The 15,190-nt window shown below is 40.0% G+C and overlaps 1 protein-coding gene and 1 long non-coding RNA gene across 2 annotated transcripts in view; both read right to left on the reverse strand.

Annotated features, from left to right (window-relative positions):
- tmeff1b (transmembrane protein with EGF-like and two follistatin-like domains 1b) overlaps nucleotides 1–14,673 on the reverse strand; it is a 47,753-nt gene extending 33,080 nt beyond the window's left edge. The window contains 1 exon segment of the mRNA NM_001025301.1: nucleotides 14,214–14,673. Coding sequence (NP_001020472.1) covers nucleotides 14,214–14,382 — 169 coding nt within the window. The 5' untranslated portion in view covers nucleotides 14,383–14,673.
- LOC147838085 (uncharacterized) lies at nucleotides 9,353–12,583 on the reverse strand. Its single transcript, XR_015525432.1, has 3 exons — nucleotides 11,377–12,583; nucleotides 10,708–10,984; nucleotides 9,353–10,605 (listed from the first exon to the last, which is right to left on the reverse strand). It is a non-coding gene; the product is annotated as an uncharacterized LOC147838085 (long non-coding RNA).
- Nucleotides 14,674–15,190: the final 517 nt, after the last annotated feature.

Below are 15,190 nucleotides of genomic sequence, written 5' to 3' on the forward strand. Positions count from 1 at the left end.
ATGTTATCTAATTAAATGACTCATTTAAATGACTCAGACAAATTATCAGAGCTAGATAAATATTTTTTCGATGGTCTACAGAACAAACCATCGTTATAAAATAACTTGCCTAATTACCCTAACCTGCCTAGCTAAACTAATTAACCTAGTTAAGCCTTTAAAAGTCACTTTAAGCTGTATAAAAGTGTCTTGAAAAATATCTAGAAAAATAATATTTACTGTCATCATGGCAAAGATAAAATAAATCCGTTATTAGAAATGAGTTATTAAAACTATTATGATTAGAAATGAGTTAGAAAAATCTTCTCTTCATTTATTTCCAGAGCTCTACATATACTGCAATTCTTACAAATTAAAAGTCTCGGCCTACTACAGTTCACCTATTAACAAAGTTACACATTAAACAAAGTTTTAACTAGACACTCGTGTTCCGCTTGAAGATAAATGAGGTAACCCTATCTCTCTAAGCTTACATGCTCCAGGCTGCGTTTTAATTGTACAACTGTAAACTGCTGAGAGGGATGAGAGCATTATATAGCGCATCTCCATTCACTTGTGCCTCTTTGCCTCCAGCATATTGGGGCGCACACACACAAAAAAGACAATACACGTATTAAGAAGCAGAGGAAACCGAGAGAGTACTGGCAATGAGGAAATCAATGGGTCATGGGTATATAGAGACACTTAAAGCTACTTCAAAGGAGGAAAACGTATATATATCCTAACCTGGAATGCACTGCATATTTAGCTTGAGGGTCGTGGTAAACATCTTTAAAAGATAGTGAGCTTCTTGCTGTTGTAAATGACTCCCAACCAGAATGCACTGCAGTCCGGTTTTACTGTTATAATTAGTTCAGACGAGTCTTTGAGATCAAACAAGACGTGATACTGATCTCTTAGTCTAAGGATGTGAGATCAAAGATTTGAAGGTACGAAGTTATCTATGGAGGAGTACAGGGCTTCTGCGGTCTGGCGGTCTGGAACCGCCACCGCTTTCATCTGAAAGGCTGTCAGTACATTCATTTAGTTTGATAAACTTGGTTCAACCTCAGTGAATTATCTAGAAAGATGCATCTTACAAGTGCTTCACCGCAATCCCAACAAGTTATAGGTTTACGGTAAAGAATCCCACAGCTGTATATACATCCAGAACCATTAAAAATAAACTAGTGGTAGGAACTGGTTCTTCTGAAATATGCAAGGAAGCTTGGTTTAACCATCAAAGTGGTGGTCTAACTACAGATGGAGAGGGAAACAAAGGCCTACCAAACGTGGTCCATTTGGCAGTGTCTGTGGGTGGGAGTAATTGTGGTTTACTGTGGGCTGGGCCTCTTTGAAGGCACCATCTGTGAAGGGCTTCCTTAAAATAATTGCCTCTTAATTATACACCGGTGGCAGAATCCACAAGCATGACATCAGCAGAGTCCAGCACTTTAGATCAAAGCACACCTTTCAATGGTATGACGCAAACTGTTACCTGTTAAAAACGATAAACAGAGTACAGCTAAAATGCTAGAGCTATTTAAGATGAGCACTTTCCAAAAGCATTTATACAAGCTTATTGAGACAAATCAAAGTAATCCAAAAGTTTACATATTAACACACTTGGTAAAAAAAAAAAAAAACATTCTGACAAGCCCTGCTTGGTCTAAACCAGGGGTCGGCAACCCAAAATGTTGAAAGAGGACCAAATAAACAAATATGTCCGAAGCCGCAAAAAATGTAAAGCCTTATATAAGCCATATAATGAAGGAAACACATGCTGTATGTATCTATAGTAGCTATATTAGCCTACTATAAAAATTACTAAGTTGTCTACAAATACATAATGAGCCTTCATGATTAAATAGCCACTGAAATCAGGTGGTTGGTGTTTATTTCGTTGTCATTTAAACACTTCAGCACAGCCTCTGGTCTTTCAGTGGTATTAATTTGATCATTTCTTCTTGCGGCCCATCAGAGTTCACATACCTGCATAAAAGCGAATTGAGTATCGGTCACATCACAGGCAATTGAGTATGCTGGCACTGAATTAATGTTCTTGGTTTGCTGATCGGTGATGTTACCTGCCATTTTAATAGCCCTATCCTTCAATGTCTTATCGGAGAGAGGTATATCTTTAATTTTTTGTATTATCTTGGTTTTGTTTTTGAAGTCTGCAAATAGGTGTTCTAATATGTTGATGAATGACTCCTTCATGTAGTCACCATCTGTGAACGGTTTTCCATGCTTTATTATCTCCCGGTTTGTTTACAACAGCCACCTGCCTGGCATCCCGCCCTGCTGATAGAAACCTGTGTCGCCGGTTATGACGCAAATCTTTGTTGACAGAAATGTTGAAATGAAATATTAATTCTACACACTTTTACAGCATTTGAAAACGTTAAAAATGTTTGTCCTCCTATAGAAATCATATTAAAACAAAAATATATACTGTCCTTCCCTATCTTTTTGAACGTTTTTGAAAAAGATCCAGGGAGCCACAAGGGCAGGGCTAAAGAGCCGCATGCGGCTCTAGAGCCGCGGGTTGCAGACCCCTGGTCTAAACCAATGGTGTGTGTTTGGAGGTGGGGCTTTTTGTTTGTTGCCAATGGCAGAAGGGGAGTGTTAAGGGAACTTTATTGACAACAGTGATTCTGTGGATTTGCGATTAATAGGTATGTGCTCAATATAAGTGAAGTTTATTTATAAATTAATTTCGAGAGGATCACATGCTTATGATTGCTTGCAGCCGGTCCCACAATATTCAATTTCTGATTCACCAATCAGACGATTCCTAAGCCACTGTAAGTTCCATATAACAGCCATCTTTGTTTTGAATCAGAATCAGAATCAGTTTTATTGCCAAGTGTGCTTAACACACACAAGGAATTTGTTTTGGCTACAGAAGCTTCCAGTGTATATAACGTGACAACACAAAATCAATATTAAAAAGATGATAAACATTAAATAGAGATGCAGTTAGTCAAGAAATCTGGATGTTGAATTATGTGTACAGATTTGTTATAAATATACAGGCTATACGGTGCTGTGTACAAATGCAAATGGAGAAAGTATTGCATAGTATATTGATATAAGGTGCTGTGTACAAGTGCGTATGAGAAAGTAGTGCACATATTTATTGCACAGTGGGGAATATTTAAATGTTCATGAGGTAGATGGCCTGAGGAAACAAACTTTTCCTGTGTCTGGCTGTTTTTGTGCTTGGTGCTCTGAAGCACTGACCAGATGGTAACAGTTTAAACAGGTAGTGTGCTGGGTGCGAGGCATCCAGAGTGGTTTTGCAAGCCCTTTTACTCACTCTGGAAGAGTATAGTTCTTAAAGTGAAGGAAGGGTAGTGCCAGTGATTCGTTCAGCAGTCTGGACTATCCCCTGTAGTCTGCTGAGGTCGGTTTTGGCAGCTGAGCCGAACCAGACGGTGATTGAAGTGCAGAGGATGGATTGGATGACAGCTGAGTAGAACTGTATGAGCAGCTCCTGTGGCAGGTTGAAAGAATAGCCCCTAGTCCTCCTTCTTTCCTAGATGGGTGGCACTGTGGCACTGTTGCCCCACAGCAAAAACGTTGCTGAATCTAGTCTTTACCAAGCCAGCCGATGTTTCTGTGAGGAGTTTACACGTTCTCCCCTTGCTCACGTGGGTTTTCCTCGGGTTTCCCGGTTTCCTCCCACCGTCCAAAAACATGCAACTTAAGTTAATTGACTAATCCAAATAGGCACCATAGATGTGCTCCTAGTAAGTAGTCATCTCTTAAGAGCAATCACTTACTATTCATTAGCTACTACAGCAGGGGAGTTCTCGAGATCTACTTGAGCTCAAACTTCCCTCTCGCCTTGCAGAGGGCAGGGAGCCCCGGGCTCGAGGATCTTAGAGCTCAGGGCTCTCTCCCGGGACAGCATGCCAAACAAGCTCTATAATCAATGATCAGCTAAGTGTGAAGAGTTTCAATGAGATAGTTGTATATTTGGGGCTGGATGCTTGGCCATTTCATCTCATCCAATATCCATTGGGAGGGTGCTATCGCTAATGGACCTGTCAGACGAACGCCGCTCACTTTAATGTTAAAACTTTAATGTTTTGTTGGATAACTGTGTTTATCACTGGGTGACAAGCTTTTATAATACACTGAAAGCATTATGTAAATAATATCTATAAAGTGTAATCAATATAACTTATCTCTAAGACAACAACAAACTCTGTACCGCATCGGATGTCATTCCCTTGCTGTATATGCTAGCGCTCCCGTTTCTGCAACCTCGCTGCGCACCCTGAATGTTTACAAACCGGTAATTCGTCTACAGAATAGTCATCAGAAACACTGTCATATAGTTTCATGCCTGGATTTCTTAAATAGCCTTGCATTTGTTAACAAAGACTATATCTGAAGTATTTTGAAGTAATTAGCATATTCCCCCTGTAGAAAAACGTCTAAGAACAATGTTTAGTGGCTCGATGTATTACAGCAGTGTTTTTAAAAGACTAAACACTTTATAGATGTAGTACACAACCAAGCACATGTGGTCAGAACACAAAACAATCGCTGGTAATGAAGTATTAAGCGTTTATGCTAAAGAAAAGCCAGTTTAAGCAACATGCTAGCAGTCATCTGTAGCTTCGCTCACACTCTGCCTTTTTGCCCTTGTTTGTTATCCCTCAGTCGGTGCAATGACGCGTAACAAAATGGCGACGGTTGACCACGCCTACTTCTAGCTTCATTTGCGATCTTCAGAAACCTATGGGTGATGTCACGAATACTACATCCATATATTTTACAGTCTATGGCAATGACACATTTTGCCTTCATACCAACTAAATATTTAAAGCATTTTTACTTGTGTATCTACTAAATTCGAACTTTACTAAGCACCACATTTTGCCGTCTAAAACACAAGACACAAAAGACGAGCTATAGCAGCGTGACAACATGCAGGGATGAACATATTGCCTTAAATGGGTTGGTGGTGATGCACACACATGCATTATGCAAAGCTTTGCAATTTGGCTTCCCTCCGGTCGACCCCTTGCCCTGTCACGGCAGACGCCATTGATTTCAGACCTATGGGCTACGGGGGAAACTACGCGCATAAAGCATCTCCCTCGCACTGGAGTGATTTAGAGGCCGTTTGTCTGTTCAATGGAAAGCCATTAAATTGACTGATGACTATAAGAGTTGGGTTTTCATATCCAGCCTGCTTTAAAACCCCGGCATCCTTGAATACAAAAAACGGCGGTTGCATGTCAATTGATATTCTCTCAGATGTGTGCGCTTTGTGTTGTGAGCGATGTGTGTGTGTGTGTGTGTGTGTGTGTGTGTGTGTTTCAATAGAGCTCTGGAATCGGACTGAAGACTACTTAAAGAAATCATTCTGTGCAGCCACAGTCTCCATTGATGAGTCTGCCCGGATCATGCAAAGATTAGAGCTCTGATTGGTAAGTGCACAGGATGCGCTCAACAGTAAATGCTATTTAAAATGCATTATCTAAATTTCAAATAGCTTATTCAAAGAATGATAGATTTGATTGACCTGCACTTACCGTGAACAGCTGAAGTTTCTGTAATCTCTTACTGAGTTCAAAAATTGACTTTGTTGTGATCTAAGAGTATATTTAATAAAGTTTATTGCTTATTAAATTTGGTATATTGTTGTTTAATATTGCGATAATAATGTTCATTTTTTAACTTTAATTATGTAATGGTTATACTAATATCAACAGATAATCAATGTTTTTCTGATCTAATTAAATATATTCATTCATTCATTCATTTATTTTCTTTTCGGCTTAGTCCCTTTATAAATCTAAGATCGCCACAGCAGAATTAACTGCCAATTTATCCAGCACATGTTTTACACAGCGGATACCCTTCCAACTGCAACCCATCACTGGGAAACCTATACACACTCATTCGCACACATACACTACGGACATTTTAGCCTACCCAATTCACCTGTACCGCATGTCTTTGGACTGTGGGGGAAACCGGAGCACCTGGAGGAAACCCTCGCAAATGCAGGGAGAACATGCAAACTCCACACAAAAACGCCAACTGAGCCAGCGGAGGCTCGAACCAGCGACCGTCTTGCTGTGAGGCGACAGCACTACCTACTGCACCACTGCGTCACCTAAATATACATTCTGGCAAAAAAAAAATGTCAAGGTGCAAACATTTATGCCCAATTCTATTTTTTTACCCCTTACCCTATGCCCTTGAAAGAGTGTGAAGGGGAAGGGCTTCAAATAGAGTGAAGAAACTATGACATCACCCTGTAGGGTAATATGCTGCTAGCATAAAACTGGTTCCATCATGGGCAGAGAACTACATTAAATTGTCTTTTTTTTGTCATGAAGTACAGCGAAAAGCAGCCCATACAGTCACATATATTTTAGGTTTTAAGAAGGAGTGTAAATATTGCAGTTATGATAGAGTTAAATGTGTTCAGATGAAGAAAAAACACAAGGAAAAATCAATTGGTCACGTTAAAATGACAGTTTTGTCTGTATTTTTACACATTTATTCACATGTTTGCATTGCTGAGAGCAGGAAAGAGACAGGCTGCACTGGTAAGCAGTATGCCCATAATATTGTTTAATTAAAATAAATGATCAACAAATATCCAACGCAAGCATGCTGCGTTCCAGACAGATCAGCTTGATGACATATAATGGCTCCGACACCGCCTTATGTCCCATTTAGCAACTTGACAGCAACCGTGTTTTTAAAGAAGCATAACTGATTTTAAAAATCAAAAGTGTGATGTAACTGATGTGTTTTATGTCGTAGAACAAAACGTGAAAGTATCTTGAGTTTGTGTTAGCCACAAACCTTGTTTAAGCGATTTTACTGAACTCTCATTTAAAAAATTGTTGACTTTAGGACGAAGGAACCGAAACTGCTAAAATTGTAACTCACTTCTGGGTTTTTGCATACAAATTGACGTCATAGTTCCTCAAATCTGTTTTACCCCTAAGAAATGGGTCAGCACTACAACACTTACACACACCATCATGGCCCAATCCCAATTCTACCCCTTAGCCCTTCCCCTTACCACCACCCCTCGTTTTGCGCATGCCCGTGAAGGGGTAGTGGTGTCCTAATTCTCTTTAGCTTGAAGGCGTAGGACTAAGGGCAAGGGGTTTACACCCCTTCAAACGAAGATTTTTTAAGACCACACTCGAAACCAAGGGGTAGGAAAAATTTCCCAGAACACACTAGCTCCAGCTGCACCCGGAAGAAAGTTGTTGTTTTTTTGTCATTATTACGCATTTTTACAACAAACAAACACATGTTTTAATATATTAATAACCACGTTCGTGTTTTACCATCATGCTTTAAAAAAAAAACGCTAAAATAAAACCCGCTAAATTTCGCAATCTATAATTCCTAATAACTCCTGTACAGCAGTCCCACAACATTCTGACACTCGATGACACTGGAATACCCTGTCAGAAAAGTCTAGTAGCTGAGAATGAGCTTTTTACAGTGTCTGCAATAATGTTAATGTTGTTTTTGGTGTGTTTACATTAATAAATATGGCCACTGTGTAAATGCACAGTACTGTTACGCTCTTACTGCCACATTAGATCGTTATGATAACATCATACATGGCTTCAGTGATTTCCTGAAAATAAATACCACAAAATAACACAACTGCAATAACTACAGTAGTCGCCATCATCTCAACTCATATAAAGCAAGAGATCGCGAGGACATATGACTTTGTAAAGAAACACTACAAGTCTGCACTTCTGTATTCCATCATTGCTGTTTTGGCTGTCAAGTACTTGCTTATGGCTTTAGACTGAACACGTCATACACGTTCATACACTATAATTTCTGAGTTGAATGACATGTTCCCTGAAATCGATGTGAAAAGGGGTTAGGATATTTTCCCTTGTTTGGTGGGTGTGTCAAAAAAAGTCAGCAACTTGTATGTGAACCAAACGATATTCATGAGTTCGCACTTAGAAATTGCTTGATAATAATAGCATTTGGCATGCTGTCCCGGGAGAGAACCCTGAGCTCGGTCGATGAGCATGTAAGGGGAGTATGAGATCAGGTAGTTCTCGAGAGCTCCCCCTGTTAAAGGAGAAAAGGGGGAGATGGGGTGGATGGGGGTTTCTTCACAAAACGAAGATAAAGGATTAGTTTTAGCCAGGCTACTTATAGTGAGTGTGGATTAATCTGATTGGCTAACTAATGGTTATAGATGAGAGACCAGCTGCGATCAATCATATCGAATGTTCCTCTCGAAATTGGTTTGTAAAACTTCACTTAAAGAGGCTGCTTGCATAAAGGGTCCAAAGAAAGTCTGTTCTCTTATATTCTGGATGGCAATAGTAGAGACTAACGCTAACAGTATTTTGTAGTATTAAACACATATTATACTGATTTCATCAGGCTCTAAAAATCCTTCAAAAAGACAGAGAATGCTTCTCGGCAGGCATTGCTGCACCTCTTGCATCATCAGAACAGTGATTAACGCACCACCATTTCTGTTTAAAATAGTTTAGCAATGTTTTGTCAGGTCTGAACGTAGTCCTTTTATTAGCATGCGGGTTTGTTGATCGGATCACAAGTAGATGAGGGAGAGACATTCTCATTTTTCACCTGACGTTTTGATTCAACCTTCAACCACTTTCCGGATTTCTTTCAAGCAAAGTTATAAGAGCTGACATTGCGAACAGCTTGTGTAATTTAAATATAAACCTGAAAGAAGCAAATGGAAACTGATACGGAGAGCAGGAGTTTTATTTCTACTCTGAGAGCTGCAAGTGAAGTTTATTTATAAACTAATTTGGAGAGGATCACGTGATTATGATTGCTTGCGGCTGGTCCCGCATTATTCAATTCATGATTCACCAATCAGACAAATCCTAAGCCACTATAAATACCCTAAGTTCCATATCACAGCCATCTTCATTTTGAAGAATCCTCCCTTCCACCCCGACTCCTCTTCCTTTCCTAAATTCGTGGCACGGTGGCCCAGTAGTTAGCACTGTTGCCTCACAGCAAGAACGTCATTGGTTCTAGTCTTTAGCAAGCCAGTCGACATTTCTGTGCAGAGTTTACACGTTCTCCCCGTGCTCACGTCAGTTTCCCTCGTGTTCTCCGTTTTCCTCCCTCCATCCAAAAACATGCAGCTTAAGTTAATTGACTAATCCAAATCGGCACCATGGACGTGCTCCTAGAAAGTAGTCATCTCTTAAGAGCAATCCCTATCTGTTTATTAGCTAACACAGCAGGGGAGTTCTCGAGATCAGCCTAAGCTCAAACTCCCCTCTCACCTTGCAAATGGGAGGGAGCCCCAGGCTTAAGGATCTTATGAGCTCAAGGCTCTCTCCCAGGACAAAAAATGCCGTGTTACAAGAAGTTGGCAATGTGTTGTGCCAATTTACTAGAATGTCACCATACATTTACGTGCAGTGCTGCTTATCGATGTCAGTTTCAAAGCAGTGGACCAATCAGAAGAACTCAGGTGGGGGAAGCATTGCAAGCTTCTGTTTACAATAGCAAGTTGGCAAGACAACTGGGCTGCATACGAAATCGCATACTTTCATGCTATAAAGTATGCCAAAATCAGTATGCAAGCCAAGTAGTTTGTCCGAATTCATGGAATTTGAAAAACAGTATGTGCGAAGTACCCGGATGACCTGCGAGATTCTTAAGTGCTCGTCTGATGCACGCTATGCTATCTTATGATGCACCGTGAGAAAATTAGTGAATGGTAATGAAGCGACGCAACTGATACCGGTAGGTCACGTGATCATGACAAAGTTGCGGATGAAGTACGTCCGAGATTCAATCATACTGCTCACATTCATACTGTATCGAACTCACGTTTTCTACTGGCTGAAGAATAAATTTAAGAGTAGTAGGCAATTTCGGACACAGTCCTGTTTTATTTGATAGCAACAAATCGGAGGAGAAACATTGTGGAAAAACAATTTCTGAGTGGTGCGCCTTTTGTTTTATATGCAAGGATGCGTTCTGTGTGAATAGATGAGACAAAGTCGAAGGCAAACAACTGGCGCAAATGAAAACCAACTGTGTTGTTGGCTGGCCTCTAGAACAAAAAACTGCACGTAAACACACCAAACAGACAGCAATCAACTGAAATGAGAGCGTACGTTCTGCTCCTGCGTGAAAGGACGTCTTTCCGCACATGCATGGGGTAGTACTCTGTTTTCCATAATGGGAAACCGGAAGATGAAATGTGCAGACAAAACGTAAACAAAGCAGTGTTTAGTACCATTATCACAGTAATTGTTACTCAACACAGAGAGATTAGCTTGTGCAAATATGTCTGATAATCAAATAATCGATATTGTTGGCAAACAATTTGTGAAATGTAGCGACATTAGCATTTCTTTGTTCCTTCTTCAATTAAATTGTTAACTTGGGTCTTTTCCTTTTAATTTTGTTCTCACCCACTAATTCATTGCTGTATAAAGGCTGATTTATACTTCTGTGTCAAGCGAATGCATATCTGTATGGTACGGCGCAGCGTTCTACTTTTATTGAGGCAAGTAAACATGGCGAGGTCACAAGTAAACATGGCGATGCCCATCTCACGTTATAGATCGCGATCACTTATGTTTATGTAAACTGGAATATCAGGTAGTTGATGACATGAAGAGTGTGTGAATATGTTGAATTAAAACAGAAAAAAAGCTAAATAAAAGGCGTACATCTGTCATGCAGCGCTACTGTGGCTGCGGTGTGTCACGTGACAAACATAACGCGTCGCCACAGAAACAATAAGGGTGAATGTCTTAAAATAATAGTGAGCTAAAAAAACAGACTACAGGGGCCTCATATACGAAGACTTGCGTTGAATTCATACTTAATTCACAGCTTTGTGTGTACGCAGTAAAAATTCAGATGTATGAAACTGCGTACGCCGAATCAAACGCATATTCTCTTTGTACATCCGAATTAACGTGAAACTGAGCGCAACATGCACGAGTGCAAAACCCCTACCTGCCTCCTCCCCCTAATGAATATGCTAATGACTCTACTTTGGCAAAACTAAATGTAAAAACAATGGCAAAAGCAAGCAAAAAGAGAAAATTTGAACAGAATGTGAATTGGAGGTGCTCCTATCGGAGGTAGACCGGAGAAAAACGGTGTTATTTGCAAGTTTGTCCTCTGGAAGTAATAACAAAAGAAAAAATGAGTGGGGAGAGTTTAGATGACACGGTTAACGCAGTGGGGTCTGAACATCGCACTGTGGTTAAATTAAAAAAGAAATAGTGCGATGTAAGCAACGTGAGTGGCGCAGCTCGTAAATCGCATGGCAACATGTTTTGACAAGTTTGAGCATGAACTCGATTCGAATCCAGCGTCTGATGAACTCATTCTTCTTTCCCCTGCTACATATCAGATTTTGCCTACTCTTCATCACAAGGAAGACAAGCAGGAATCATTAATAAGTGTGTGTATTATGTTGAGCGCATTTGAGCATCACATATTATTTGCACATTTATTGAATGGAAATGTTTCTTATTCACGTATGCAAATTCGTCTTTAGATGGTGCCTTTATTGCAATGTGCGTGCAGTCGATCGCTCCGATTACATTGGGAAAACCTGCCATCGCTGCTAATTGCGCTTTAATGTTTGGCTGGTCAACTGCATGGTATGGAAACCTTATATACCTGCTAGACATGCAGATGATCCCGTCCCATACAGCTGCCATTGCACGGCTCAAAGATACTTTGTAGTGTGCAATTTAACATGATTGCCTGTAGGAGTCGCCAATGAAAATAAGACACACAAGTAAATGCAAGTATGCCAGACATGAAGTTGACGCGGACCAACGCACATTCTCACGTTCATTTCGTCGTTAGTAAATCCAAACCTGAGCGTGAAATCTGTCGCACGCAAAGTTTTTGTGCGCACGCAGCATTGATATATAAGGGCCCCTGGTTCCAGAATCTTTTAAACTCACCAGTGAAAGGGTTAACTACAGTAGTAAAACAGCGGTGGTATAGTAACGTTGCACTTTGCAAGACTAAAGACAACTAAAGTTTTTATTCACTCGCCTTTTTTGCATCATTCATTTTTTCATCTGTTGTCATGTATAGCTGTGTTTCGTTTCACGTCCAAATACCTAAAAAATCCTAAATCAAGAACCGACAAGAAAAATGGCATAAGAAAATTAAGTGACGCTTAATTTTTTTAATTTTTTGTTTATATCTTAAGATTGTTTTTCTTACCCCATTGGCAAATAATTTTGCTTGTTTTAAGCAAACAATCACTTATTTTGATGTGTTTTTTTTTTCAGAAAACAACACATAATTCCTTATGCTACTTCCTCTGTCTAGTGTACATCTTGATTTAATATATATATATATATTTTTTTAGATATTTGGATGGAAAACAGCACAAAACTTCTTAATTGTTTTCTTTATTTTATTTATTTTATTAGTATTAATATAACAGCTCAGGGATGAGCTTTTTTTGAATAAAGGGTTGGAAATTAATGATTTTATTGTTTGTTTGTTTTTCTATCAGATTCATCGATTAATCGAAGAAATAGTTGACAGATTAATCGATTATTAAAATAATTGTTATTTGCAGCCCTACTTTGGTACACACCAAAACAACTAGCCGGACCAACGCTGACCATACATTGGTGTGTCCTGCTCTTTAGACATCTTCATGTAAAATATTCAGGCAGCGAAAGGTAAAATCATTACATTAAAATGTAATGTTTTTAGGTCAGTAGATGGAGACTGGTCATGTATTGCTTTAGAAGTGGACACAAGTGGACAAGCTCCAATTATTTTTACATTCAGCATCATCCATTTGTGACTTTATAACCACATTTGGGATGTTTTTTTTCCAATTAAAGCAGCTTCAAATCAGTTAAAGCATATAATATGTGACTGCTGAAGTAATGGCTTGTTATTTAACATTTGCTGATGAGTAGAAGCAAGAAATGAAAGCACAAATATTGATTAACTGAGATCCAGGATCAAATTCCAGAGACATCATCAATACAGAAATCATCCAATCTGCGGTGTTAATATTTAAAAGCCAAAAACTAGACCCTTTTCAAGGCTCTGCCAAAATGCAACACTGAACGAGTGCTTTAATAAACAAAACCACCATCAAAAACAGGATGTCTAGTGAATTAGTGACACTAAGGAGAAGGGCATCAATGAAGGGTGCTTTTTTTCCTGCTTGCGGTCAGTTTTATCCAACTGCTGAGGGCAGTTCTGATGCCCCTGAGACTTGCTCCATTGTGTTCCTGCCTTTTACAAAACCAGCCCGGCGCTTATGCAGGACAGCCACTGATTAAACCACTGGTGCCTGGAGCTTTGAATCTGAAAACACTGGCGCACAATGGCCACCATTGTCAGCTGCTTTTCCTTCTATTAATTCTAGGTGACAAAAAGGGTGTCAGGATTTTAAAAGGCAAGACAGCGAGAAGAGAAAAAGCCCATCTGGAGAGTTTACATTATATATAATGACCCAAAAGCCCGAGATGAGCATTGTGTTTAAAGGTTACATGTGAAACACTTGCTTATTTTGACATTTTCCACACAATTAATGCGTAAACAGTCATCAGGTATAGTCTTAAAAAAACCCAAAGATCCATTGACCTGCAAATGCTGCAAAGACAATCATTTAGATTTGGTTGGAGAAATCCATTATCCAATATATTAACCAATGAACACATTTCTAAAGGTCTACAAAGACACACAAGACAATAAATAACAGCACGCTTTCCAAACAGGCCTGAAAGCCCCCCATCGGTCACCATACGGGACAGTACAGGCTCACTGTTACCTCTCAAACCGCATACATCCTAAACATATGCCAATAAACTCTACAATTGGCCGGTTTGCAACCATACACAAACCAAACACTTGTCTATTTAACCAATTGTTCTTAGTTTCTCTGAATCTGTGGCCACCAGAGACCCCTGATGAGAGTGATGTTATAGGGTGGGGTTCACGCGTCCCTTTATATTGTCTCACCTGATGTGGTGCATCAAAAGATGGATGCATCCCCCATGCAAATCCATTCAAACAAGACTTAATATATGCACACAAATCAAAATAGCCAAGTGCATCAGTTTATTTGACAGGTATAGTTTGATTTCAGCAAGCCTCCAGAGGCCATGCATGAATCTCCATCTTCAACAGTATCTGCAACAAAGATACAAGTGAGCGATTCCGTGCAACAAATTAGTAGCAATGCATACCTAAACAGCCCTTTCCTTTGCCGGACGCACAGTCGCTGTTCTGCGGGTAGGATGACTGGACGGATCCGCGTGCTGGGCTGATGATGGTGGTGGTGATGGTCAGCAAGCAGAACACACATAATAATAATTCTGCTCCAGTCCAGTTTACAAACCCTCTTCCCATCAGCATGATGTATGTTTATCTCCTCTTTGACCTGTTCAGTAAAGGCGCAGGCGAACAAAAGAGGAGCAGCGTGTGTATGATGCGGAAAATACTCCTTTCAAACCGTGTTTGTGTCCCGGGAAGGCCGACGGAGCCTTAAGAGCATCACTCCGGTGTTAAAAACAGCACATTAGCTCGGTTGTCCGCGAGCTCCAGCGCGTCTCAGTAAGCGCGCTCCGCCGATGATTCCTCGCGCTCCGGCTTTGTGTGCATCTCTGTCGCGCGCGCGCGGCTCTTTTGCTGGATGTGAGGAAAAGCGACTGTTTTTCCTGTTGTTGAATGATTCTGATTCCTGTTCAATCCGTTCGTGTCCGGGGAATAACGTGAATCTCCTTGCCCAAAATCCCAACAACAAAGGGTCGGCACGGATGGGTTGCGGTCACGTGACTCGTGAACCACCTCCCCCAATTCCCGGAGGACACGCAGGACCCCGAAAATCTGCAGGACTACCGGCGGGTCATTATTAGCATGCGTTTTTTGTGTGGTAATCTTATATGGCCCGTGTGTGTGTGTGTGGTGGAAATATTTTATTAGGTGGATTTTGATTCATAAAGTAATTTTCCATGTGTTTGCACAGCAGTGCTGTTTCTTTCGTTATTACAGAACATTTTATTCGTTATTAAAGGTTTATTACCATTATGAATAATGTTGTGATTTGTAATGTATTATTTACATTAATTTAAAATGTATGCAAAGTATACGTTTATGTTTTTTTTTTTACATATAGACTTTTTAAATTTATACACACACACACACACACACACACACACACACA

This window comes from Danio rerio, chromosome 24, assembly GCF_052040795.2.
Source record: "Danio rerio strain M-AB ecotype USA chromosome 24, GRCz13ab, whole genome shotgun sequence".
NCBI classification, from domain to species: domain Eukaryota; kingdom Metazoa; phylum Chordata; class Actinopteri; order Cypriniformes; family Danionidae; genus Danio; species Danio rerio.